The following is a 27,622-nucleotide window of genomic DNA, read 5'->3' on the forward strand; positions in this document are numbered from 1 at the left end:
CACCGAGAATCAAAGAGAAAGTCTTTATTTCCTTCCCCAGACATTGCAATAAGGAATTAGGTAGGGCTGGGGCTTCCCTGGTGGCTCAGTGGCAAAGAATCCAACTGTTATTGCAGGGGACACGGGTTCAATCCTTGACGCGGGAAGATCCCACATGCCGTGGGGTAACTAAGCCTGTGCGCCACAACTACTGGGCCTGTGCTCGAGCCTGGGAGCTCCTGAGTCTGCGAGCCCGAGAGCTTGTGCTCCACAAGAAAAGCCACTGCAATGAGAAGCCCACGCACGGCCACTAGGAGTAGCCCCGATCACCACAACCAAAGTCCACGCAGCAGCGAGGACCCAGCACAGCCAAAAGTAAGTGAACAAAATGCATTTCTTAAAAGATTAAAAAAATAAATCAGGTGACGCTATGATATGAATGACATCACACGATGGTGGCTGAAACCTGTTTTTCCTGAGCAAGCAGACCTGAGTCAAGACACACGGCTGGAACTGTTGCTCAACCCCACGTTCCATAAAGCTTTCTCACTCTAGTCCCACCAACTGAGGAGCAACAGCTATTACTTACTGAGCATTTACAAGCCAGGTTCTGTGCTAAGTATTTCCAGGAATATCTGGAGGCAAGTTTCTTAGGCTTTTTGAGTTCGTTTCCTCATCTGTAAACTTGGCATAGACACCTCACAAAGCTCTGTTACTGACTACACGAAGTATATATTTATAATCCTTTAGCGCACTACCCGGCACATTACAGGCACTTTAACTGTTGTGATGAATATTCTCTTAGGCTTTTTATCTGAATTTGTATTACTTTGATGAACCATGCTGTCCAAATCTACCCTAAGTTCAGAGAGCATGGGACACCAAATTATCAGAAGATAAATCTGATTATTCAGTTCCTGAGCTTAGTGAGAGATACTTATATTTTTCAATGTTGTAACTACAGCTGTGACTCAGAGATTCTGAAACTCCTGCCTAAGGTGGAGTACTGAATGGCACATATATTTTTGAAAATTTTCCCAAAAAGGCAAGAAGTGCAGCTCTTTATACATTTCTAGATTGTCCCCATGCTGGCAAGGCTTAAGGTGGGCAATCCACCACCACCAAGATCCAAACTCCACACAAATCCTTTACTTCTATTGGCAAGACAGGGTATCCCCCACTCCTCATGGGTGATCTACAACCCAATTTGAAATACAGAATATTCACAAAAAGAGAAGTCTATGGTTACCTGGCACTGCAGGCTAAGTGCCCAGAAATGGTCTGGGTGAGGTAATAAGTGCACATGACTTCCCTCAGGCCTGGAACAACCTCAGAAAAAGCCGTCCGAGTAGGGGGGAAGGGAGGGCTGACTGTCAGCTGAACCTGGCAGACCAGTAAGACCTGGATGGGTGGAGCAGAAGAAGGGTGGCATTCCTGGAAGGAGGAAGGGCCTGAACAAAGGGAGGTACAGAGAAACCAGGCTGAAAAGAGTGCCGGACGTTCCCTTCAGCTCAGAAGGGATAGGCAGATCGAGTAGTACATATATTATTATCTGAGCCATGAGAAACCAAACTTTGAAATTATGAAATATACTCTAAAAGGACACCATCTGGGGATAGCTGATGAGCACTACTGATGAGCACGTCTGTCCGCATCACCAAGTTAAGAAACAGCACACTAAACGAATCCTGGAAGTCTTGGGTACCCTATCTTACGTGCATCCCTTTCCTTTTCCCCAGCCACCAAACTGAATTGTTTTGTTTCCCTGAAACTGAATTGTTTTGTATTCAATCGCGCCTACTTTTGCCCTCTTTGTGAGTGTAATCACTCTGGTATGTACACTTCTGTTACTTTGTCTCTATCATCAAATATGTACTGCTTTGTGTATAGTGTTTGAACTGTAAGGAGAAAACAATATAATATTGTGTAACACTAGCAATGTAATTCTCTAAAGCAATTCATTAAGGTCTGTTTCACGAAAAGTATTCTGGAGACCCGTGAACATAGCGCCCAGCTTTGTTAATAATTAAGAAAATGCAAATTAAAACTAAAATGAGATGATCATTTCACTCTCACCAGACAGGTAAAATTTTAAAGCCAAATTTGAATTTGAGGGTGACACAAACATTCAGTCTATAACTTACATGCATCTTCCAGACCTTATTCCATATATTTATATACATGTAAATTACAGACTGAATGTTTGTCTGCCCCAAATTCATATGTTGAAATCCTAACCCTCAATGTGATAATATTAGGAGGTGGAGCTTTGGGGAGGTAAATAGGTCACAAAGGTGGAATGCTTATGAATGAGATTAGTGCCCTCCTAAGTGGAGACCAGAGCTTGCTCCTGCCTTTGCCATATGCAATACAATGAGGAGATGGTGGTCTACAAACCAGGAAGCAGAGCTTTGCTAGACATCAGATCTGCCAGCAGCCTCATCTTTGATTTCCCAGACCCCAGAACTGTGAGAAAAGAATTTTATTTAAGTCACCCATTCTGAGGTAATTTGTTATCCTAGCTCAAACTAAGTCAATGCAGAAATTTATCTACAACTTGTTTACCTTGATTATAGATCATTCCACTCCAGGATGTGTGAAAGTGAAAGTGAAGTTGCTGAGTTGTGTTCGACTCTTTGCGACCCCATGGACACCAGGCTTCTCCGTCCATGGGGTTTTCTAGGCAAGAGTACTGGAGTGGGTTGCCATTTCCTTCTCCAGGGAACTTCCCACCCCAGGGATCGAACCCAGGTCTCCCACATTGTAGACAGACGCTTTACCATCTGAGCCACCAGGGCTTAAGTATGTATAGACCTACTTCATTCTCTCTAACTGCTATGTAATATTTCACAGCATGGATGAATCATAGTTTTACCAGTCCTCCCTTAACTTCTTTTGAACCATTGAAATATTTGGATTTATAAAATTCAAAATATGCAGAAGAGAACATCCCTTGTACATGTCAGTAGCTCTGGTCTGGCGGCAACCAAAGTTACCAGTTGTAGCAGAGAGTGGCTAGATGCCAACTAATCCCATTGCTTCTTCCTTGATTTCAGTTGTGGTTAGTCAACTGGCTGTGTTTGACCAACACAACCTGGGAAGAAGTAACAAACACAATTTCCAGAGTTGGCCAGCTTCTGTAGTGTTCTCCCTCTCAGATAACCAGCTGGCTGAATGCAGAGGGTCCAGAGGAAGAGTCTATGCAGACGCTAGAAGACGGTGGTGCCACAAGACTGAAGGAGGCAAACTTTAACTGTCAACTTGGGCCAAAGGGACCAAGGACATACGTACTGGACTATATGTGTGTCAGAAATAAGCTTTTGCATTAGACCAGCTGGTTTAGTTTAGTGTGGGGTTGTTACTTCAGCTAGCATTAACACATGAGCTTCTTATTTATCTGAGATGTTCCACATATGTGCTCAGTCACTAAGTTGTGTCTGACTCTTTGTGACCCCATGGACTGCAGCCCACCAGGCTCCTCTGTCCATGGATTTCCCAGGCAAGAATTATTAGAACAGGTTGCCATTTCCTACTCCAGGCGATCTTCCCAACCCAAGGATTGAACCCATGTTTCTGGCATCTCCTGCATTGGCAGGTGGATTCTTTACCACTGTGGCACCTGAGAAGCTCTTCACATAATATACACAAGCAATTACTATTCCTCTATCAATAGATATCTTCATTCAAGTTTGTTTCCAGTTTCTTCCTATTACAATAACACTACAATAAACATTCTAATGAAGGCGTCTGGACATACTCCACCTTTAAGACATCATGTTACAAAAGCAGTAAGTACCTAGGAACCTGCTCCAGCTCAGTCAACTACTTCCCATCTTTTGCTGAATGCAGCTTGAGTTCATAAGTTGGCATGGTGCCAGCCTGGGCGAACGTGAAGTTACTCTCTGGCTCAGAATTCAGTTTGATGTTGAGACTCTACTTTCTGCATGGGCCGACTGATTCCCCTCCCCCACAATAACGTCTTACTTACCTATTTTTTCCCACGCTCTGAAACTCTGTCACCACAGTCCAGTATGTGTGCCCTTGGCCCCTTTCCTGGATTTGCCAAGATGTCAGATTCTCCCCATGTGCCAGACTCCTAGCTTGTGCATGTCTTCCCTACTCACGAACTCCATTGATTTAATCAACACCATGCCTGAATTTGCGTCTGTGCAGGGACCATTCCAAGTGCAGAGGTGGGAAGCACTTCCATGTGAGGAATGGGTGAAACGCCCTCTCACAAGAGATGACTTTATACTACATGTGAGGTGTGATAATGGAGAGGGGGTAAGGGGGAGAGAAAGATTACAGGACTTTAATAGTTGGTCCTGGCACTGACATGGAACTGCTGAGAAAATCAACTTAGGAGACCTAAATTTGTGCTTTTCTTTACATTCGGGTTTTTCACATACGGTATACATTCATTTATAGATTTCAACTCTCTCTCATTTAAGAAGTCTGTAAAACTTGATTAAAGCTGTAATTACCACTTCAGGGCATCACTAGTCTTGAAATTAGTCCTTTTTCCTCTACCCTGCAGGTGCTAAAAGCAAAGCACAATGCAGGTAAGCTGCTTAAAGGCAACAGAGAAAGAAGAGGAAGTATGAACATAATTTCTCTCCCAGCTTCTCAGCCCAGACAGTGATTTTCATTTTCTGATTTTACACACTGTACTTGATGCTGTCTACAGGGCTTCCCTGGTGGCTCAGTGGTAAAGAATCCGCCTGCCAATGCAGGAGATGTGGGTTCAATCCCCAGGTGGGAAAGATCCCCTGGAGGAGGAAATGGCAACCCACTTCAGTATTCTTGCCAGGGAAATCCCATGAACAGAGGGCCTGATGGGCTACAGTCCACTGGGTCACAGTCAGACAAGACTGAGTGACTGAGCACACAGCACACATTGCTGTTTCTCTACTAGACTATACTCCATGAAAACAGGAACTAAGTCACCTTGTTCACCATATACACCCAGTACTTATGATAAGTGTTCCCACACAGAATGTACTTCATAAGCTGAGATTCTGGCCTCCAACAGCCACCAATTCCTTGCTCATTAAAAACATGAGATCTTAACAACAGGCCACATGGAGAAAGCCCAGGAGATAGAGGAAATAAAACGAACAGATTTGCAGAGCAGGTTCTGGCTCAACTAAACCATCAAGCTTTCTACTTTGGAAGAAGTAGAGAACAACCCATCAACAAATGTATAGTACCCTGATCAACAAGAATGTGGGTCAATAAACGTTGGATTTTCACTTTTAAGTCAGTAGCTCCTTTTCACTGGGGAAAAAGAGAAGGCAAATAGGTGGTCAAATTTCTCCCTGAAGTATATATTATTCTGCATACAAGTTAAAGGCGTGAAAAAAACACAAAACCCCCACAAACCTTCTGAAGGCTGTTCATGGTCCACAAGGCCAATAAATCCAAGTTAAGAATCTCTGGTTTATGGATCTTTCTATTGGACAAATCTTGAGTTCTCTAATCCTTATCATCATATTTAGCTCTTGATAGATCTGATCCCCGTCCTTCAATTCAGTTCAGTTCAGTCGCTCAGTCAGGTCTGACTCTTTGCGACCCCATTAATCACAGCACACCAGGCCTCCCTGTCCATCACCAACTGCCGGAGTTCACTCAAACTCATGTCCATCAAGTCAGTGATGCCATTCAGCCATCTCATCCTCTGTCGTCCCCTTCTCCTCCTGCCCCCAATCCCTCCCAGCACCCGGGTCTTTTCCAGTGAGTCAACTCTTCGCATGAGGTGGCCAAAGTACTGGAGTTTCAGCTTCACCATCAGTCCTTCCAATGAACACCCAGGACTGATCTCCTTTAGGATGGACTGGTTGGATCTCCTTGCAGTCCAAGGGACTCTCAAGAGTCTTCTCCAACACCACAGTGCAAAAGCATCAATTCTTCGGTGCTTAGCTTTCTTCACAGTCCAACTTTCACATCCATACATGACTACTGGAAAAACCATAGCCTTGACTAGACGGACCTTTGTTGGCAAAGTAATGTCTCTGCTTTTCAGTATACTATCTAGGTTGGTCATAACTTTCCTTCCAAGGAGTAAGCGTCTTAATTTCATGGCTGCAATCACCATCTGCAGTGATTTTGGAGCCCCCCAAAATAAAGTCTGACACTGTTTCCCCATCTATTTCCCATGAAGTGATGGGACCAGATGCCACGATATTAGTTTTCTGAATGTTGAGCTTTAAGCCAACTTTTTCACTCTCTTCTTTCACTCCCATCCTCTCTGCAAAAAGAAAAACGCAATACACGGCAATAAAGGGGTCAGTAGTCAACGGCTGAAACCAATCTTTACAGGAATGCCTGTGCTATGCTTTCAAACTTGGAAACTCTGGCACTTCTTTGTGACGGGGATATTCTAGCCTCTCAATTTACACCTGTTTTATATCATATTAACTTTGCAGGATCCCCTCCCGAAACATTCTCTAATCCCACCAAGAATGTGGAAACGTGCTAACTTGGTCTTGGGTAAAGATGTCTTTCATAATGACTACTATTGATCTGAAAGACATCCAACTGAGAAGACTTTCAAACCTAGCCCAATCCACGTGGCTACTCTTCACTGCATTTTACCAAAGGCTTCCAGTTTCATCTTACTGACTTCCCCAAAGGACCTAAGTGGACAATCTGAGAAAAACTGAAGTTCAATGACGTCACACAAAAGCCAAGGCTTTGACATAATCTCAGATCTGCTGGGCCATACAGCACTAGCTTACTGGCCCCAGTTGCCTCAGGGAAAAAACTGCAACCTTCCAAGGCCCCGAGACAGGTGATCATTTGAGCTCCAAAGCTGAGAATGGATAGAACACCTTCTCTGTCCAGTAAGGTTACAGGGAAGGCCGAGCCGTGGACTGTAGAAATAACTTCCGCCTAGAAAAAAGATGTCGTCACGGGGCAAGCTTCCGGTTCCACTCTGTCCCGTGGACCGAGACCTTTTATTCCAGTTGGCAGTCGTCCATACCCCAAGGCTACCCCACCCAGCTGCTCCCTCGGGTTTCTCCACACCCTGCGGGGCCGTTTGCACGTCTCGCGAGTGTGACGGTTACGTGGCGACGTCACTTGGGAGAACGGTGCAAAGCGAGTAGCGTAAGCGTGATCTTGCAGGACCGGAGCCTTGTCGCGGAACAGCGCGCCCAGCGCGTGGAGGCGGGACTAACTTATGACTGACGTCCACACCCACTTACTGCCGTTCTGATTCCTTCTCAAATAAGCCAATGAAAGCGACGACGGAGACGACAACGTGCCCTCGCCGCCAGAAGTGGCTCCGCCCCCTCCACTAGGCTGCCCTTTGGTCGCCATATTTAGTGTGGCTACTACCTCTGCTACTTTCGGCTCTTTTCTGGCTTTCCTATGCCCTTGCTGAACTCCTTTCAAAGTATTTCTTCCCTTCAACCATCAAATTCGTCTTCTTCAGGCTTCCTTCTTGCTCGCTGCTTATCCAGCCACACTTGAAATGGCAGCTGGAGGCGGGGCCGAGGTGGGGGGCATGCCCGACGCGGTGACGTCAGCGCGCTGCGTGTCGGCAGGTGGAGGGAGAAGGGAAAGTTTGGCCAGTGCGTGGGGCTGAGGTGGAGGGCGGGACAGAGGGGCTGGGCCCAGGCGAAGCTCTTGTCGCTGCTGCCGTGGAGGCCGAAGCCGGGACCTGGGCCGGGGAGGGGAGTGCCGGCCGCAGAGTAGCAAAGAGGCGAGGTTTGCGGGTGCTTCGAGCCCCCCACCGCTCTGCCGCGCGGCCACCCAGCGCCAGGCGCCGTCCGACCCGTGGCTGTTCGCGAGGCGGTTGGTGGGGGCGCGGCGGCAGCGGTTGGGGGTGGGGAGAGGTGCGGCCAGGAGAAGAGAGAGGTCAGTGAGTTTGCGGGAAGACCGAGTGTCGTGCCGCCGTCATGACCGAGGACTCCAGTGCCCTGCCCTGGTCCATCAACAGGGACGATTACGAGCTGCAGGAGGTGATAGGTGAGAGCTGGCGCCGCGGAGGAGGGAGGCGCCGCGCTGGGCGGCGGGTGACGCGCCGGAACGTGGGGTCCTGCAGGAGCTCGGGGAGCGCAGGACTCCCAGATATTCTTGGGCGCTCGAGTGGCCTTGGGGTTGGTAGGGCGCGTGGGTGAGGCTCGGGGTTTGTGCAGCTCCTGCAAGGCGTGGAGGGGATTTTGAGAGGCGCGCCTGTGCGGCGAGGTGGGGTGGGGTCTGAGAGGCTCGTCAGAGATTTGTGTGGCGACAGATGTGTCTGAGAGAAAAAAGAAAAGTGAAGATGTGGGACAGGCCTTTAAGGCTTTGCGAGGAATGGGGTATTGCAGTTGCGGGCTTGGTCATCTATTTGTGGGTGCTTCTGTTCAGTCCTGCATCCGCGTGAGAACCCCCACGAAGTGCCAGGCATTGCTCGGGTGGAACTGGGGAGCCTCTCCGGATAAAGCTGCAGGTACGGCACTGAGCGACGTAGACCAACTTACGACTGCTTGGAATTGACTTGCCAGCCAGGGAGGTAGACATAAGTAGGCAAATAAAAAGAATTACAGGTTTTGGCAGGTGCTAGCAAGGAAACAAGCAAGATGTTCTGAGAGAGAATAACGTGGAGACCTAGTTGGGGCCATTTCAAGGGAGATGCGTTTTCTGAGGTGTCGACATGTAAGGTGAGCTCTGAAGGATGACAAAGAGTCTTGAGGGCCAAGGGAAGATTGTTCTTTACTGAGAAATGAGGAAATGCAAAGGCCCCAGAGAAGGGAAAAAGCTTGATGTGTTTTAGGACCCGAAAGAAGACTGGTAAGGTTAGAAAGTAAGAGAGGAGCCAGATTTTAGGGACCTTCTCAGCCAAGGTGAGTGTTTTGAAATTTTAAGTGTTTTTGGAGGGCTTCAAACAGAGACATGATATGATCCAATGAATCTGGCTGTTGTGTGTGGAATGGATTTGAAGGGGGTCTGGGAATACCAGCTGGCAGAGATCAAAGCTTGCACAAACATGAATAGTAATTATCAGAGAGGCACAGTGATTGGGGGAGGGTGGGGACTGGGGATAAGGGGAGTATTTGTTGGACAACAATAATCTAGTGATCTTAGAAATCAAAAGGGAGTGGGTTTAGCTAAGCAGAAGCTCGAGCCAACGGACATCAGCAGACCCCTGTGTGTTGGAGGAAGAAGATTGTCTGCTTTGCTAGATCAGCATCCTGTCCGAAATTAGTTTTATAACAAAGAGTGGCTGAAAACTCCTGAAAAGCTGTCTTGGGGGTTGGGGGGAGTGAGTGTTTGTTGCATTGTGCCAGTGTTTAGAGAAACTTTGTCACATTTCTTTTTTTTTTTTTTTTTTCCCACTAGCTTCTTGTATCAAAACAAATCTGGGGTAAGATTTATGTGAAGACATCCAGTCTTTATCCTTAAGCCTCTTCATGGATCTGGTCCTTACTATGTGCCGTATCTTTGATGTGTACTGGTTCATTCTAAAGACTGTTTATGAGTACCTCCATCAGAGTTTCATATTGAAAAAAGGGATTAAGTGGGAGATTCCAAAATGATGTCTAAAAAGGCAAGGAAAAGGGGTCTCTGTCATTTTAGAAGAGGAATTTTTCTTTACCTTTCCAGTAAGGTGTACATCTTTCTAGGGTGGCGAGTAGCATTGTGGTTGTTAATGCTTTTGATAATAAGGTGGCACAAGGCGCTAGAGCTTTAGAAACTTGTTGATTTGCTATTCTCAGACCAATAGGGTGTCTGTGAGTGAGCGAAAGGGAGGCTCAGCCCTCTGGGATAGTGTTAGTCCTCATCTCACTCCAAAAGTTGAGAACTCTCATGTGATTTGACCACTTTACTTTTAAAACAACTTTACTCTGAGATGTAATTTCACCCATTTTTTAAAGTATAAAATTAACCCATTTTAAAGTGTAAATTAAATGATTTTAGTGAATGTATTATGCACCAATCAGTATAATACAGTTTTAGAATATTTTCATCATCCCAATGAGATCCCTCGTGCCTGTTTACAATTAATCCCTGTTCCTACCCCCAGTTTCAGGCAATTGCAAACCTTTCCAACTCCATAGATTTGCCTTTTCTGGACATGTCATGTAAATCGGATTGTATAATATATAGTGTTTTGTGTTTTGGTTCATTCACATAGCATAAAATTTTTTCATTTTTAAAAACAATTTATATACCATAAAATCCACCTGTTTTAACTGTACAGTACTATAGTTTGTTTTTTTTTTTTAATAAATTTACAGAGTTGTTCAGTCATCACCACAATCCAATTTTAGAACATTTCCATCATTCCAAAAAGATGCCTCATGTCCATTTGCAGTCACTCCCTGTTTCCACCCCCTGCCGAAGGCAACTGCAAATCTACTTTCTGTCTCTATAGATTTGTCTTTCCTGGACATTTTCCCATAAATATGATCATACAATATGTGATCTTTTGTGTTTGGTTTCTTTTACTTGGTGTAATGTTTTTTGAGGTTCATCCATATTGCTGCCTGTATTAGTACATTACTCCTTTTTATTGGAGACCATTTGATGGACACTGGATTGCTCCCGCCTTTTGCCTATTTTGAATAATATTGCTGTGAGCATTTTGTATCAAATCTTCAGGTGAACATGTTACATTTTTCTTGAGTGGAATTGCTGGGTCATATGGTAGATTTATTATATGTATAACTTTTTAAGGAACAAATTTTTCAAAGTGACTGTGCCGTTTTACATTCCCTTCGGCCGTGAATGAGGATCCGTTTTCTCTGCATCTTTGCCAGCATTTGTTGTCTGTCTTTTTGATTAAAGCCATCCTAGTGGATGTGAAGTATATCTGATTGTGGCTTTGTTTTGGATTTCCCTAATGACTAATGATGGAGAGCATCCTTTCATGTGCTTATTTATTAGCTTTTCATATCTGTTCTTTGGTGAAAGGTCTATTCCAATCTTTTTCCTGCTTGGGTTGTCCACTGGGTTGTTCTCTTCTCACTAAATTATAGAGGCGAGTGTGATTGTTAGGTGTCTATTCATTCTGGATATGAGTCCTTCACCTGATACACAATTTCAAATATTTACTCTGTCTTTTCATTTCTTTGGTAAGGTGGGACAGCAGGGAATCGGGACTTGCTGGATCTTAGTTCTCTGACCAGAGATCGAACGTGGCCCATGGCAGTGAAAGAGCCCAGTCCTAACCATTGGATCACCAGGGAATTTCCTTATTACAGCATTCCCCCCCGCCCCGCTGCCTCAATTTTAGCAATTTTCTTAATGGTGTCTGCTAAAGCATGAAAGTTTTGAATTTTGATAGAGATTATTGATCTTTGCTTTTATTGATTGTGCTTTTGATATTGTATCTAAGAAATCTTAACTAGCCCAACATCACAAACATTTTTTTCTTATGTTTTCTTCTAAGTGTTATAGTTTTAGCCCTTAAATTTAGTCCTCTGATGTGTTTTAAGTTTTTTGTAAGGCATGAAGTAAGGTTTTACAGATAAAGATGCGTGCATGCATGCTCACTCAGTCGTGTGACCCCAGGGGACTGTAGCCCCCCCAGGCTTCTCTGTCCATGGGTTCTCCAGGCAAGAATACTGGAGTGGGTTGCCATTTCTTCCTCCAGGGCATCTTCCCAACCCAGAGATCAAACCCAGGTCTCCCACATTGCAGGCGGATTTGTTACAGTATGAGCCACACTGGAAGACTTAGAGATACTATAAGTGCAGGAGATGCAGGAATTGAACCTGCATCTCCTGCGTTGGCAGGCCCTGAGCCATCTGGGAAGCCCAAAGACACAGACATAGAAAGGTGAAATGGCTTGTCCAGAGTCAGAACTAGTTATGGGCTCAGTCAGGACTGGTGTCCAACTATTGCCTAATCCAGGATTCTTGTCCTTGCATCTGCATTTTGATTGATTTTTGGAAGTAACTGAACAATGGTGGTCATCCTCCCACCTTAAAGGAAATATCCTTACAATGGGGAAAAAAAAAATACTGGAGCAGATTTTTTGTAGATAACCCTTTTAGTTAGATTTATTCTCTTTTGCGTATCCTGTTTTGTCATTTTTAAAGTGTTCTCTTTCTCGTTAATAAGTTTCTAGAAGTTCCTAATGTACTTCCACTCCACTCTTCACACAATGTCTCACTTCATCTTCTCAAAAGGGAGGATGTACAAGCAGCAGGGTTCAGTAAAGCACTGTACAGTTATTCTAACTTTGCTTCCATGCTGAAATGTTTGAAATACAGTATTTTGTAATAAGCTGTAAGTAGTTTTCAAAATGAATTATTGTAATTTCTCCAGATTGTACTCTCTTTTTTTCAGGAAACAAATGATGAAAGTCTGGAAAAAAAGGCTTGAGGGAATCTTTTGAATATCTGTTTTCAAAGACTGTATTTTAAGGAAATAATACAATGGTGTCTCCTTTCTTATCAAAACATATATTTATTTGAACTATAATTTTTTTTACATGTGCTTCTTAGAACTGTATTTGTGGGGTTAGTTTTTCGTGTTGTTTTGTTCTCTCATTTTCTAGCAAAATCCTATAGAGAAAAGAAAATTCCCTTCCTAGAACATAAAAAAAAAATAATAGGTTGGGAATTCAAAGGACTTCCTTTTAAAAAATTCTGTTATCTTAAGCGTGTTTTGACAAGGGTTTAAGTTCTATGATTACTTGTAAAAGATGTAGTATTAGTCTCACAGTAATCATTCATCTTTTCAGCGTCTTTGCGCTCCTTCCTGGTCTCTACTGCTGTATTAGGATTTCTCACCAGGTGTTCTCCTGTACTTGGGTGTTGAAGTAACTGAAGAGTATGGACTTTGGGGTTAGACTGACCTGGGATTCAAATCCTGGCTTTACCTCTTGCTACCTATCTGATCTTGGGCAATTTATTGGTTTTTAGTTTCTGATTTTTGTCTGTAAAAGGGGAATAATGGTACATTTGTCATGGAATTACAAGTGTAATTGTTTATAGGAAGCTTTTAGCTCGTATTTATTACTCCATACTGATGATGGTTGTCCCTTTGTTTTTTTCTCCTTCTTCCATTTCCTACTTTTTGGTACTGCCATAAAATGTGAAATGCCTCATGATTTGAAATCTTCTAACACTTGTAACCTTGTAGTATTTCGAATCTGTTGTAATGTTTATTGGAACATCACTGCTTCTTTTTCTTCTTACTTCCAGATATCATTCAAGTTTCGATCGCTTTGGGGATTTATTCTGGACATGGTAGTACAGCTGTGTAAGGCCCTGTATTGCCCACAGTACAATATAGTGGCAAAGTGGGAAATCAGTCTTACAAGGGCTTTGCCCTGTTGCTTTTGTTATCATGCATTTTGAAAAACCTCAATAAATATTTAGTGTTTACCTCAGCCTAGGTTTAGAAAATTGTTCTTTAAGATCTGTTTTTAGTAAGCTGTGATTCACCAACTTTTGATACTTCGGTGAAAGGCATCCCACTACGTTTATTCTCTACTACCTCCCCGCCTTTTAAATTGTCATCAGTTGTTCACTAGCTACACATCTGATGTCTGAAGTATCAGTTACCAAGTACAGATTGCAGGATCCCACCCCTGGCTCCTCCGTTAATGTGAAAGACATGTTCTACTGATAGAGTGATGTTTAATGGTTAGTGTATTTTCTCCCCTGATTGGAAGACATTTTTCCAGGAAGCCACATTGGGCCAACAGCCTCATAGGGTTGTATCAAATAGGGATTGCATTTGACTCTCTGTAATGGAAAACAAATATAGTGGCTTAGTAAAAAACTTTTTTGACCCCTTTATATGACAAGGAAACTGAAGTGGCAGCCTACGTGCTGTGGGGCACCCAGACTCCTGGTTTTTCACTCCACTTCACTTAGCACGTGACTTGCATTCTCAGAGTTGCAAGATGGTTCTTCCACCCCTAGCCTTGTGCTTGTGTTCCAGACCAGAAGAATACGGAGAAAGGACAGAGTCATGTGACAGCTCAGGTGGTTCCCTTTCAAAGGGCTTTCTTTCCTGGAAGCCTTACTCAGTGACTTACATTTCCATTTTATTGGACAGAACTGTGTCATTGGGCCATTTGCAAATGAAATGACACTTTTTATCCAAGCACATTATTACTTCAGACAAAGTAGGTCAAAGTTCTGTTATTAAAGAAGGGAAAATTGTATGCTGGATAGGCAACTAAAAGTGTTGGCCTCGTGTTTTTTTGTTTTTGGTTTTTTCAAATTAAAATAAATAAGACATTGTAAGTAAATAATTTAACCTGACACATAATAATCAGTTAATAAATGTTAGCTTTAATCTGAAGAGACAGTTGCCTACCAGTTAAGAGCATGGTATTGAAACATCATGTAGTTCTGGTTTCTAGGCCCTTCTGTGCCCCTCGGTAATTAATGACCTGTCTTACCTTTGTTTGCCTTGCTTTGTAAGATCAATAATGCCTAACTCATGGAATTATTGTGAGAATTAGATGGAAAAAAAAAAGCAAGTGAAGAGAGTGCTCAGCATAGTATTTGGCACACAAGGTAAGAGTTCAATAAATGTTAACCAGTGCTTATGACGGTAATAATGAGGTGACGCCCATGAAATCTTTGTGTGGAGAACGAGCATGATTTTTATGATATTTCTGTGTTTGTTCTGCCTCAAATTAGCAGATTTTTTTTCTGGAAAATGTATGCTACTACTCGATTGACTAATCCATTCACCAAATATTTACTGACTTCCTCTTGTGTGTTAGACACTATTTTGGATGCTAGAGATAACAGCAGCAAAGCAGACAGAAATCCCTTCTTTTATGGACTTTATAATCTGGTGATGATGAAGAACAAATAAAAGTAGGGGAAGGGATGGGAACCCCTGGGGATAGAGATGAGTTTTAAGTAGGTCAAGGAAAGCCTTCCTGAGAAGGTGACATTTGCAGAAAGACGTGAAGGAGGTGAGGTGAGTGTGTGGTTATCTGCAGGAAGTTTGTTCCAAGCAGAGGGAACAGCAGGAGCAAAGGTCTTGGAGAAGGAGCATGCTTCTGTGACTAAGGAGTAAGGAGACAAGGGTGGCTGGAGCAGAGGGGAACAAGGCTGAAGGATCAGGAGAGTAAAGTGGTAGGAATGGATGGTCCTGGCTGTCAGATGGTATGAAGCCTAGTAAGTCCTGGCTTTTGCTTCACATAAAGTTTTAAAAGGATTACCTAGGCTGCTAGGTGGAAAATAGTTTTGTGAGGGTATAGGGGTGGAAGGGGAGGTTATCTGGGGGAGAGAGGTAGTAATGGAGGTGATGAGGAGCGATAAGATGCTGGTATAATATATTTTGGAGTTAGAGATATGCCTTTGGATTAGATGTGAGAAGTATCCAAGATTTCTTGGCAGGAGCATCCGGAAAGATGGGGTTACTATCCATTGAGATAGAAATCACCAGAGTAAACAAGAGATGATTCATTGTAAAACCATCAGGCTGCTTGAATAATTACTCAGAGCATATGGCAAAGCGACTTTATTTCCATCTTTGTATGGAGAACAAACATGATTTTTATCATAATGACTGCCCTTACAGGTGTTTCTGTAAAGGAGTTTTAATTTTCATTATGACTCTGACAAGAGGGCTAATTGAGAAAAAGGTTTACAAAATTGTATGTTCTTGTGCTTTCCATGGTTCAGGTGAAAACGCCTTAGTCATCTTTCAGAATGACCAGCCTGGACTAGCTCCTTAGTGGCTGTGTAAACCCTTACTAAAAAATACTTAAAATCTTTATAATACATATCTGTTATAGTGATGGTTGGTCAGAATTTGGGGGGAAAAATATCTGCAGTTGATTTGGTTCATTTGGTTTATTTTTTCCTCACAGGTAGGAATAAATCCATATTTTTGCTTACTCTTTATTTCAGGATCTAGTTAAGTGGAGAGAGACTGGAACTAAATTTTCTTAGTTCCCCTCATGCCTTTGGGCAGCTCCTTTTCTGTCTCAAGGGATAACATTACCCAGTTTGAAGGATTTCAGAAGAAAGCTCAGTCATGATTTTGCACTTTGATCCGTTCTGGTATGTAATGTACACTAATGCAGCAGTTAAAGAACCAGCTCGAAGAGGACAGAAGAGCGGAAGAGTGGGGACCTGGGGGATGGTGTGCGGAGGATGGACTTAGGAATCAGGATGCTTTATTGGAAATGGTTTTACATTGTTTTACAATTATTTTCCATTATATTATTCTTCATATTAGGCCAGTGCTTATTTGAGGGCATTAGAACAGTAACTTTCACACTTTGGCTAAACCATTCACATATTTGCGTGTGTATTTACACTGAGATAAAAGTTTTACAAGATGATATTTGCATTTTAATTTTATTGAAGTATAGTTGATAGATAATATTTACTTTTATTATGTGCAATATGGACTTCCCTGGTAGCTCTTCCGGTAAAGAATCTGCCTGCAATGCAGGGGACCCTGGTTCAATTCCTGGGTTGGGAAGATCCCCTGGAAGGGAATCTTTACTCACCGCAACTAGAGAAAAGCCTGAGCAGCAATGAAGATCCAGCACAGCCAAAAATAAATTAATTAAAAATTCTAAGAAATTTTACTTTAGCCATTCTGTTAGGTTATCCCATCTCTGTTGAATTGCTTTTGTACCTTTGTCAAAAATCACTGTGTTGCATTTGTGTGACTCTGTTTCTGGGTCTCTGTTCTGACGTGTATGTGTGTCTGTGTATCTGTCCCTCTTCTTATACCATACTGTCTTGATTACTGTAACTATATAATACGTCTTTAAATTGGGTTGTATGAATACTTCAACTTCATTCATCTTCTTTACTATTCTGTTGGTTATTTGAGGGCCTTCCTTTTTCATATACATTTTAAAATGGAAAAAAAAAACCCTTGGAATAAGCTTGTCTATGTGTGCAAAATACCTTGTGAGGATTTTAATAGGAATTTCATTAAACCTGTTTGAAGTCAATTAGGAGAGTACTGACATCTTTACTACATTGATTTTTCTAATTCATGAACATGGTATCTCTCCAATTATTTAGGTCTTTTTTGTTTGGTTTGGTGTTTTATGATTTTCGGCATATAGATTTTGTTCTTATTTCACTTTGGGGGAACTTGTAAATGATACTGTTTTAAGATTTTGGTTTCTACTTTATTTTTAGTATCTAGAAATGCAGTTGATTTTTGTGGGTTGATCTTTTATCTTGCAACCTTGCTAAGCTCTCTTATTAGTTGAAGAAGCTTTTCTTATGTGGACAGTCACGACCTCTACAAACAGGGACAGATTTATTTTTTTCTCATCTGAAAGTGAAAGTGTTAGTCACTCAGTTGTATCCAGCTCTTTGTGACCTCATGGACTGGGACTCTCCAGACTCCTCTGTCCATGGGATTCTCCGGGCAAGAATACTAGAGTGGGTTGTCACTTCCTTCTCCAGGGGATCTTCCTGACCCAGGGATTGAACTTGGGTGTCCTGAATTGCAGGCAGATTCTTTACCATCTGAGCCATCAGGGAAACCCAATCTAATCTGGATACCTTTTATTTCTTTTCCATGCTTTATTGTGTTGTCTAGGACTTCCAGTGATATATTGAATAAAAGTGATAAGAATGAACATCCTTGCCTTTTTCTCAATCTTAGAGGGAAGCCAGTCTTTCTTCAGTATGATGTGAGCTGTAACTTTTTTCTGTAGATGTTCTTTATGAGGTTGAAGAAATTCCCCTCTAATCCTTGTTTACTGAAAGTTTTTTTTTAATCATGAATGCTTTTGGATCTTTAGAAAATGTTTTTTGCATCAGTTGATATGATCTTATGACCTTTCTTCTTTAGCCTGTTGATGTAGTGTATTACACTGTGTGCTTTGTTTGTTTTTAATATTACACCAAAGTAGCATACCTGGAATACATACTGCTCTGGAATTGCTGAATTGCTGGATTCAATTAGCTGATATTTTGTTAAGGATTTTGCAGCTAAATTCATGAAAGGTATTTGTAGGTTTTTTTTTTTTTTTTTTTCTTGTGACGTCTTTGTTTACTTTTGGTGTTTGTAATACTGGCTTCATTAAATGAGCTGGAAAATATTCCTGCTTATTCTATTTTTTCTAAGTTGTTGAATTATGAGTTAAAGTTGTTAGTAGTTGTTCTTTTTAAAAGAGATCAAGATATGTCACGTAACATAAAACTAACCATTTTACTTCAAATGACCATTATATCCATTACTGTGGGTAAGAATCCCTTAGAAGAAATGGAGTAGCTCTCAGAGTCAACAAAAGAGTCAGAAATGCAGTACTTGGGTGCAGTCTCAAAAATGACAGAATGATCTCTGTTCATTTCGGAGGCAAACCATTCAATATCTCGATAATCCAAGTGTATCCCCCAAACACTAATGCTTAAGAAGATTACGTTGAATGGTTCTATGAAGACCTACAAGACCTTCTATAACTAACATCAAAAAAAAAAAAAAAAATGTCCTTTTCATCATAGGGGCCTGGAATGCAAAAGTGGGAAGTCAAGAGATACCTGAAGTAACAGGCAAGATTGGCCTTGGAATACAAAATAAAGCAGGGTAAAGGCTAACAGAGTTTTTCCAAGGGAACTCACTGGTCATTGCAAATACTTCTTCCGGCAACTCAAGAGATGACTCTACACATGGACATCACTAGATGGTCAGTACTGAAATCAGATTGATTATATTCTTTGCAGCCAAAGATAGAGAAACTCTATACAGTCAGCAGAATTAAGACTTGGAGCTGACTGTGGCTCAGATCATGAGCTCCTTATTGCAAAATTCAGACTTAAATTGAAGAAAGTAGGGAAAACCACTAGACAATTTAGATATGACCTAAATCAAATCCCTTATGATTATACAGTGGAAGTGATAAATAGATTCAAGGGATTAGATCTGATAGAGTGCCTGAAGAACTATGGATGGAGGTTCATGACATTGTACAGGAGGCAGTGATCAAGACCGTCCCCAAGAAAAAGAAATGCAAAAAGGCAAAATGGTTGTCTGAGGAGATCTTACAAATAGCTGAGAAAAGAAGAGAAGCAAAACTCAAAAAAGGAGAAAAGGAAGGATAAACCCATCTGAATGCAGAGTTCCAAAGAATACCAAGGAGAGATAAGAAAGCCTTCCTTGTGATCAGTGCAAAGAAATAGAGGAAAACAACAGAATGGGAAAGACTAGAGATCTCTTCAAGAAAATAAGAGATTCCAAGGGAACATTTCATGCAAAGATGGGCACAATAAAGGACAGAAATGGTATGGACCTAACAGAAGTAGAAGATATTAAGAAGAAGTGGCAAGAATACACAGAAGAACTATACAAAACAGATTAGGACCCAGATAACCACGATGGTGTGATCACTCACCTATGGCCAGACATCCTGGAATGAGAAGTCAGGTGGGCCTTAGAAAGCATCTCTACGAACAAAGCTAGTGGAACTGATGGAATTTAAGTTGAGCTATTTCATATCCTAAAAGACGATGCTGTGAAAGTGCTGCACTCAATATGCCAGCAAATTTGGAAAACTCAGCAGTGGCCGCAGGACTGGAAAAGGTCAGTTTTTAATTCCAGTCCCAAAGAAAGTTAGTTCCAAAGAATGTTCAAACTACTGCACAACTGCACTCATCTCACACACTGGCAAAGTAATGTTCAAAATTCTCCAAGCCAGGTTTCAACAGTACCTGAACTGTGAACTTCCAGATGTTCAAGCTGGATTTAGAAAAGGCAAGGGACCAATTAAGATAAATAACTTAATTTTTTAAAAAAAGAAAAGGCAGGGGAACCAGAGATCAAATTGCCATCATCTATTGGATCATTGAAAAAGCAAGAGAGTTCCAGGAAAACGTCTACATCTGCTTTATTGACTACGCCAAAGCCTTTGACTGTGTGGATCACAACAAACTCTGGAAAAATTCTTCAAGAGATGGGAATCCCAGACCACCTGACCTGTGTCCTCACAAATCTGTATGCAGGTCAAGAAGCAACAGTTAGAACCGAACATGGAACGATGAACTGCTTCCAAATTGGGAAAGGAGTACGTCAAGGCTGTATATTGTCACCCTGTTTATTTAACTTATATGCAGAGTACATCATGCGAAATGCTGGGCTGGATGAAGCACAAGCTGGAATCAAGATTGCCAGGAGATAAGCAATATCAATAACCTCAGATATGCAGATGATACTACCCTTATGGGAGGAAGTGAAGAAGAACTAAAGAGCCTCTTGATGAAAGTGAAAGAGGAGAGTAAAAAAGCTGGCATAAAACTCAGCATTCAGAAAAACAAAGGTCATTGCATCTGGTCAGTGGAAACAATGACAGACTTTATTTTCTTGGGCTCCAAAATCACTGAAGATGGTGACTGCAGCCATGAAATTAAAAGACGCTTGCACCTTGGAAGAAAAGCTATGACCAACCTAGATAGCATATTAAAAAGCAGAGACATTGCTTTGCCAACAAAGGTCCATCTAGTCAAAGCGATGGTTTTTCCAGTAGTCCTGTATGGATGTGAGAGCTGGACTGTAAAGACAGCTGAGTACTGAAGAATTGATGCCTTGAACTGTAGTGTTGGAGAAGACTCTTGAGAGTCCCTTGGACTGTAAGGAGATCCAACCAGTCAATCCTAAAGGATATCAGTCCTGGGTGTTCATTGGAAGGACTGATGTTGAAGCTGAAATGCCAATATTTTGGCCACCTGATGTGAAGAACTGACTCATTGGAAAGGACCCTTAATTCGGGAAAGATTGAAGGCAGGAGGAGAAGGCAATGACAGAAGATAAGAAGGTTGGATGGCATCACTGGCTCGATGGACATGAGTTTGAGCAAGCTCCAGGGGTTGGTGATGGACAGGGAAGCCTGACGTGCTGCAGTCCAATAGGGTCGCAGAGAGTTGGAAATGACTGAGCGAATGAACTGACTGAACCATTTCTAAGTGTAAAACTTAGTGTTTTTTTTCTTTTTTAGTATATTTGCAGTGTTTTGCATCCATCTTCATTGTCTTATTCCAGATCATTTTCCTCACCCCAGAAAGAAATCGTATTCATTAAGCAGTAACCTCCCATTCTCCTCTTATCCTAGCCTTTGGTAACCACTAATCTGTTTTCTGCATTTAGGGATTTGCCTATTCTGGATATTGCATAGATATAGAGTCATAGAATATGTGGTTTTTTGTGATTGCTTTATATCACATAGTGTGTTTTCAATGTTCATGCATGTTGTTGCATGTATCAGTACTTGCTCCTTGGCTTATGGTCCCATTACTCTGACTTTTGCTTTCATTGCTTCACCTTCTCTGACTTGACACTCCTGTGCCTCTTCTATAAAGACCCTTGTGAGTACATTGGGCTCACCCAGATAATCTGGGATCATCTTTCCACCCTTATTTTAATAACATTTGCAAAGTCTTTTTGCCATTTATACCTAGAGCCAGACATCCTGGAATGTGAAGTCAAGTGGGCTTTAGGAAGCATCACTACGAACAAAGCTAGTGGAGGTGATGGAATTCCAGTTGAGCTCTTTCAAATCCTGAAAGATGATGCTGTGAAAGTGCTACACTCAATATGCCAGCAAATTTGGAAAACTCAGCAGTGGCCACAGGACTGGAAAAGGTCAGTTTTCATTCCAATCCCAAAGAAAAGCAATGTCAAAGAATGCTCAAACTACCGCACAATTGCACTCATCTCACACGCTAGTAAAGTCATGCTCAAAATTCTCCAAGCCAGGCTTCAGCAATACATGAACCGTGAACTTCCAAATGTTCAAGCTGGATTTAGAAAAGGCAGAGGAACCAGAGATCAAATTGCCAACATCCGCTGGATCATGGAAAAAGCAAGAGAGTTCCAGAAAAAACATCTATTTTTCCTTTATTGACTATGGCAAAGCCTTTGACTGTGTGGATCACAATAAACTGTGGAAAATTCTGAAAGAGATGGGAATATCAGACCACCTGACCTGCCTCTTGAGAAACCTATATGCGGGTCAGGAAGCAACAGTTAGAACTGGACATGGAACAACAGACTGGTTCCAAATAGGAAAAGGAGTACGTCAAGGCTGTATATTGTCACCCTGCTTATTTAACTTATATGCAGAGTACATCATGAGAAACGCTGGGCTGGAAGAAGCACAAGCTGGAGTCAAGGAAAAAGCATAGCCTTTTTCTATGCCAGGAGAAATATCAATAACCTCAGATATGCAGATGACACCACCCTTATGGCAGAAAGTGAAGAGGAACTAAAGAGCCTCTTGATGAAGGTGAAAGAGGAGAGTGAAAAAGTTGGCTTAAAGCTCAACATTCAGAAAACGAAGATCATGGCATCTGGTCCCATCACTTCATGGGAAATAGATGGGGAAACAGTGGAAACAGTGTCTGACTTTTATTTTTCGGGGCTCCAAAATCACTGCAGATGGTGATTGCAGCCATGAAATTAAAAGACGCTTACTCCTTGGAAGGAAAGTTATGACCAACCTAGCTAGCATATTCAAAAGCAGAGACATTACTTTGCCAACAAAGGTCCGTCTAGTCAAGGCTATGGTTTTTCCTGTGGTCATGTATGGATGTGAGAGTTGGACTGTGAAGAAAGCTGAGCGCCAAAGAATTGATGCTTTTGAACTGTGGTGTTGGAGAAGACTCTTGAGAGTCCCTTGGACTGCAAGGAGATCCAACCAGTCCATTCTGAAGGAGATCAGCCCTGGGATTTCTTTGGAAGGAATGATGCTAAAGCTGAAACTCCAGTACTTTGGCCACCTCATGCGAAGAGTTGACTTACTGGAAAAGACCTTGATGCTGGGAGGGATGGGGGCAGGAGGAGAAGGGGACGACAGAGGATGAGATGGCTGGATGGCATCACCGACTTGATGGACGTGAGTCTGAGTGAACTCCGGGAGTTGGTGATGGACAGGGAGGCCTGACGTGCTGCGATTCATGGGGTCGCAAAGAGTCGGACATGACTGAGGGACTGAACTGAACTGAACTTTGCCATTTATGGTAACATTTACTAGTCTGAAGGATTAGAATGTGGTTATCTTTGGAGAGGGGGTTGGTTAATTATTCCACCTACCACAGGGATTTTAGAGTTTTTACTATTATCCCATTTCTCCCTGAGTCTCTGTTTTTTTTTTTTTTCAGTCTCTCTGTTTTAAATTGAGTAAAACTATTGACTTTATCTTCAAGTTCACTAAATTTATCTTATTTTATCTTTATTTTTCTATTGAGCTTCTCCAGGAAGTTTTTTTTTTTTTGGAAATTATATGTTTCAGTTATGTAATTTCCAGTTGATACTTTAAAAAAATATAACTTCTCTTTCTTTGTTGAGATTTTTACATTTTTAAAATTTGTTTTCAGATAATTCTTAACTGTTTATTGAAGCATTTTTGTGATGGCTACTTTAAAATTCTTGTCAGAAATTCCAACTAGTGATTCATTTTGGTGTTTGCATCAGTGTGATTGTCTTCTCATTCAAGTGTGTTTTTCCTGGCTCTTGTTGAGACAATGTGATTTTCTTTTTTTAAATTATATTCTGGACATTTAGGATATTAATTTTAGAAGACTCCTGATCCTATTTAAAATTTCTATTTGAGTAGGCAGTTACTCTGCTTGGGTTTAGTGTGTAAGTCCTGGCCTACTTTTGTGAGCTCTGTAATTCCTGTGATACTGTAATATTCTAGAATTTCTAGAAGTCTAACGATTTTTATTTCGGTGTGTGTGTGCTGGTACTTATTGATAGTTCTATGAATGGTCAAGACTTTTGCTTTTACTGACACCCTACTTTTCAGAGTGTTTCTCTGCATCTGTTGTTGAGTATTAAGAACAAGTTAAGAATTATTCTTTTGTTTAAATTGTGTGCCCTTAAATTGTGTAGGAGTCAGAAATGTCTTGTAATCACTGCCTCTTTTTATTTATTCATTTTATTTATTTATCTTTAGGGAGTGGAGCAACGGCTGTGGTCCAAGCAGCGTATTGTGCCCCTAAAAAGGAGAAAGTGGCAATCAAACGGATAAACCTTGAGAAATGTCAGACTAGCATGGATGAACTCCTGGTATGCACTTCTCATATTTCTTGTATATTCATGTTAGAGTGGGAAATAACTTGAAGTTTTTTACTTTTTTAAAAATAAACTTGTGATTTCTTCATTAATAAGTATTGCTTATTGTAAAATTCATAAAATCCAAGTAACTAGAGAGGAAGAAAATTAGTTACAATTCTCTCATTCTGAGGTTGACACTAAATGTGCTATAAGTGCACCTTTAGTCATCTTTGTATTTTTATGATGAGAATATCATATACTTGTTCTTGTCTTTAAAAAATTTATCATAGAATTCTATGTCTATAAATATGAATATAGTTTTCAATAGGTATGTAGTGTTCTGTTGAATATTTCATCTAACCTGTTCTCTGGTACTGAATGATTTTTGTGTCCTCTTTATTGTTATAAACAATGCTTGCTTACTTCTTTCTCTCTTTAAAATAGTATCATGCAGTTGTGATTCCTGGGTCAAATGGAGCATCCTTTAAAGGGCTTTGGCCTTCTAGGAACGTGGGCCCAATCTACATTCTGACCATTGATGCAGGATAAGAGATAGAATGACCCAGCAGCATTAGCTCCTCCTAAGGTCAGGAAGAAGAGAGGGGGCCCCAAGAATCTACAGCTGTATGAGATTTCTGCGGTGTTAAGAACCATCAACACAGGGATTGTTTTGCAGTTCTTTATACTCCATGACACCTGGAGTAGTTTTAAGTATGTAGTATGTAGTAAGTATTCAGCAAGCGAAATAAGATAGTTTTTCCACATCATTTGATTTTTCAAATCCTCAACTTCTTTGGCTTAAAATGGAAATATATCTATCTGCTTCTGCTTTGTATACCGCATGAGGTTTTTCTTGAAGATCAAATGTTACAGTACTGGAAAACCATAAACCACCACTCAAATGTGAACTAATATAGTTAAATTGTTAAATAATTTCTCTAAGATCATGCACAGTTATAGTAGAAAGGGCAGAAACTAGGACTGGGATGATTTGTCAGTCCAGAATTTTTTTCCATTGTCCCAGATTGGGTTTAATTTGTAGTGTAACTCTGATATAGAGATAATATAATTATATGTCGACCTTTCAGCAGATGAGGCAGATGTATTTCTTCAGGAATTGGTAACGTATATGCAGAAGCTGAAGAACTGGGTTGCTAGAGTGATCTTGAGCTGTTCGGTGAGAGAACATGTACTTGGAAGGAGATGCTGATTGAAACACTATGTGGCGAACTTGGGTTTACAGCTGCCAGCAAGGACCTTAGAGCACCACTTGGACATGTGAACTGCAGTGATCATAACAGAGGCCTAAATTGTAAACTAATTCTTATTAAAGAAAAACAGTATTTTTAATCCATATATTAACACTGGAATTTGAGAAGTCCAATATGAATTCCTGTCATTTGCCAGTTACTTTTCATAATCCATAAGGATGGTATAAAGAAGAATGAAAGTGTTATTATTTACTACTTTATGACTAAAGCAACTAAGGCTCAAAGTTTAAATAACTTGACTACATTCATATGATGGTAATAGCAAACACCTTTTCAGTACTAGGCGTTAAAGTGTACTTTAACCTCATAAACATCTCTGAGATAGGTAGTAGCTCTCCTCTGTAGATGAGGGAATTAAATCATGATAAGCAACAGAGTCTGGACTAAAAAATCAGGTTTTTATGACTCAAGTCTACTATTTTTTTTAACTTCATAAAATACTAATAAAATGATTAAATCCTAGTTTAAAAGTGTAAAGAGCATCTCTTCTCAAAAATCATTTGACATTCTTAAAAGTAATATTTGTGTTATTACACTAAGGCCTTACTTTTAGAGGAATGCAAATTTGATATAGCTTAGTAAAAGGAAAGAAATTGGTTAGACCTTTATAAAATGTGTGTACATATTCCAGAAATCTTTACATTGCATATATAGTATTTGCAAATCAACAAATAATAAAGATGGGGGGAAGTGATTTAAAGTAACTTTAGAATAATTGGCTTTCTTTAAATAATTGGTACATATGCAGGTAGGATTCCAATCAACCCTGAACAAGCATCAGAAATATAAAAGAATGCCTGATTTGTGGTATTTGTGGTAGTGTTATGACTTGAGATCTAAGTGCCAGTGGCTCTGTATCTAAAAGATACAAAGGCCTTCAATTTATCTTTTAAAAAAATTATCAGCTCAGCATACTCAACTTTTGATGTTGTGATTGTAAGATTTTTTTTCAAAACTGTCTTCATTATAATGCAGAAAGGATGCTCTGGGTTCTCCAGAGAGTACTGATGTAAACCAATTACAGGTGTGTATTGTGTGTGACAGTTACTAGTGAGAAGGCAGTATATTACTCCTTTCTCTTGTCAAAATGTTTTCTTCTCAGACAACCTTTGCAAAAAGTGTGATCACAAAACCAGCTGTCAGATAGTACTACATTTGTTTTCTCCAGAGATTTTACTCACAGACTCTAGGAAAGGCATAGAATGCAGATGATTGAGATTTTTCTGTCCTCTGATAAATGCTTGGACTAGATTCATTGGACAAACATCTGAAGGGACAATTAAGAGGCTTAAAATGTCTTTTCTTCTATCATAAAGCTCACAATCTGGTTGAAGAGTTAAGGTTCTTGTCTGCTGTACAAGGCAGAGTGTGACAGTGCCTCGGAAAAGTTTGAATACTATGTTGAAGTACAAGGTAGAAGCGAACTCCCAGTTATGAAGATGAAGGCCTTTGTGGAGATGTTTGTGTCCTGGGCCACCTGGGCTGGGAAGACTTTGAAGAGGCAGAGATGGAGACCCTGCTGATCAGGGGTTCAAAATCAGCAAAGGATAGCATATTATCTAATAATGTTATAAATATGTTGATAAAATATATATTATATATATATTAATGTAACTGACATGTTTTCATAAAACAGTTCTTAATTATATTATGTGGAATGCACTCTGATTTTTTATCCTGTTTTCGTCTATTTTTAATGTGATGCACCAAGTTTGTTTCATGACCCATATGTGTTGCATCTCATAGGTTGAGGAACACTGGATTGCACAAAGAGATATTGAGACTCTAAATTTAGGAAATGACAATGGAAAGAAAGACACAAATTCTGTCAAAATTTTATAGATGGGAAAGTTGTTAGTTCTAGAATGAGCACTTTATGACAGCAGAGACTGTTCACTCTGAATAAATGAATGAATAAATTAACATTACTTGGGGAATGACTCAGTAGTGTGAAGTGAAGGAAAATCAACTATGTTGGAGTAATTAGAAAACCAGGGGGATTGCAACACTATTTATAGTAGTTAGAACATGGATGCAACCTAGTGTTCATGAACAGATGAATGGATAAAGAAGCTGTGGTGCATATATACAATGGAATATTACTCAGCCATGAAAAGGAATGCATTTGAGTCAGTTCTAATGAGGTGGACGAACCTAGAGCCTGTTATACAGAGTGAAGTAAGTCAGAGAAAGATAAATATCATGTACTAACACATATATATGGAATCTAGAAAGATGGCACTGAAGAATTTATTTGCAGGGCAGCAATGGAGAAACAGACAGAGAATAGACTTCTGGACATGGGAAGAGGGGAGGAGAGAGTGAGATGTATGGAAAGAGTAACATGAAAACTTACGATACCATAGGTAAAATAGATAGCCAGTGGGAATTTACTATATGACTCGGGGAACTCAAACAGGCTCTGTGACAATCTA

At 40.8% G+C, this 27,622-nt stretch overlaps 1 protein-coding gene and 1 long non-coding RNA gene across 6 annotated transcripts in view; one reads left to right on the plus strand and one right to left on the minus strand.

Annotated features, from left to right (window-relative positions):
* Positions 1-5,285: 5,285 nt before the first annotated feature.
* On the minus strand, positions 5,286-7,464 carry LOC132343482 (uncharacterized). Its single transcript, XR_009492334.1, has 2 exons — positions 6,810-7,464; positions 5,286-6,226 (listed from the first exon to the last, which is right to left on the minus strand). It is a non-coding gene; the product is annotated as an uncharacterized lncRNA (long non-coding RNA).
* Positions 7,465-7,552: 88 nt separating this feature from the next.
* Positions 7,553-27,622, plus strand: part of OXSR1 (oxidative stress responsive kinase 1) — an 86,661-nt gene continuing 66,591 nt past the window's right edge. For 2 of the 5 annotated variants that reach the window (XR_009492278.1, XM_059879694.1), the window contains exons 1-2: positions 7,553-7,950; positions 23,816-23,928. Coding sequence is in view for 4 of the 5 variants with exons in the window: in XM_059879694.1 (XP_059735677.1) it covers positions 7,881-7,950; positions 23,816-23,928 (183 nt within the window). In the remaining variant the exon portion in view is untranslated. Of the gene's footprint in view, positions 7,951-8,115; positions 8,414-23,815; positions 23,929-27,622 lie in introns of those variants that run through there. The other 3 variants (NM_001075892.2, XM_059879693.1, XM_024982742.2) reach the window with 3 other exon arrangements.

This window comes from Bos taurus, chromosome 22 (genome assembly GCF_002263795.3).
Source record: "Bos taurus isolate L1 Dominette 01449 registration number 42190680 breed Hereford chromosome 22, ARS-UCD2.0, whole genome shotgun sequence".
In the NCBI taxonomy this organism is placed as follows: domain Eukaryota; kingdom Metazoa; phylum Chordata; class Mammalia; order Artiodactyla; family Bovidae; genus Bos; species Bos taurus.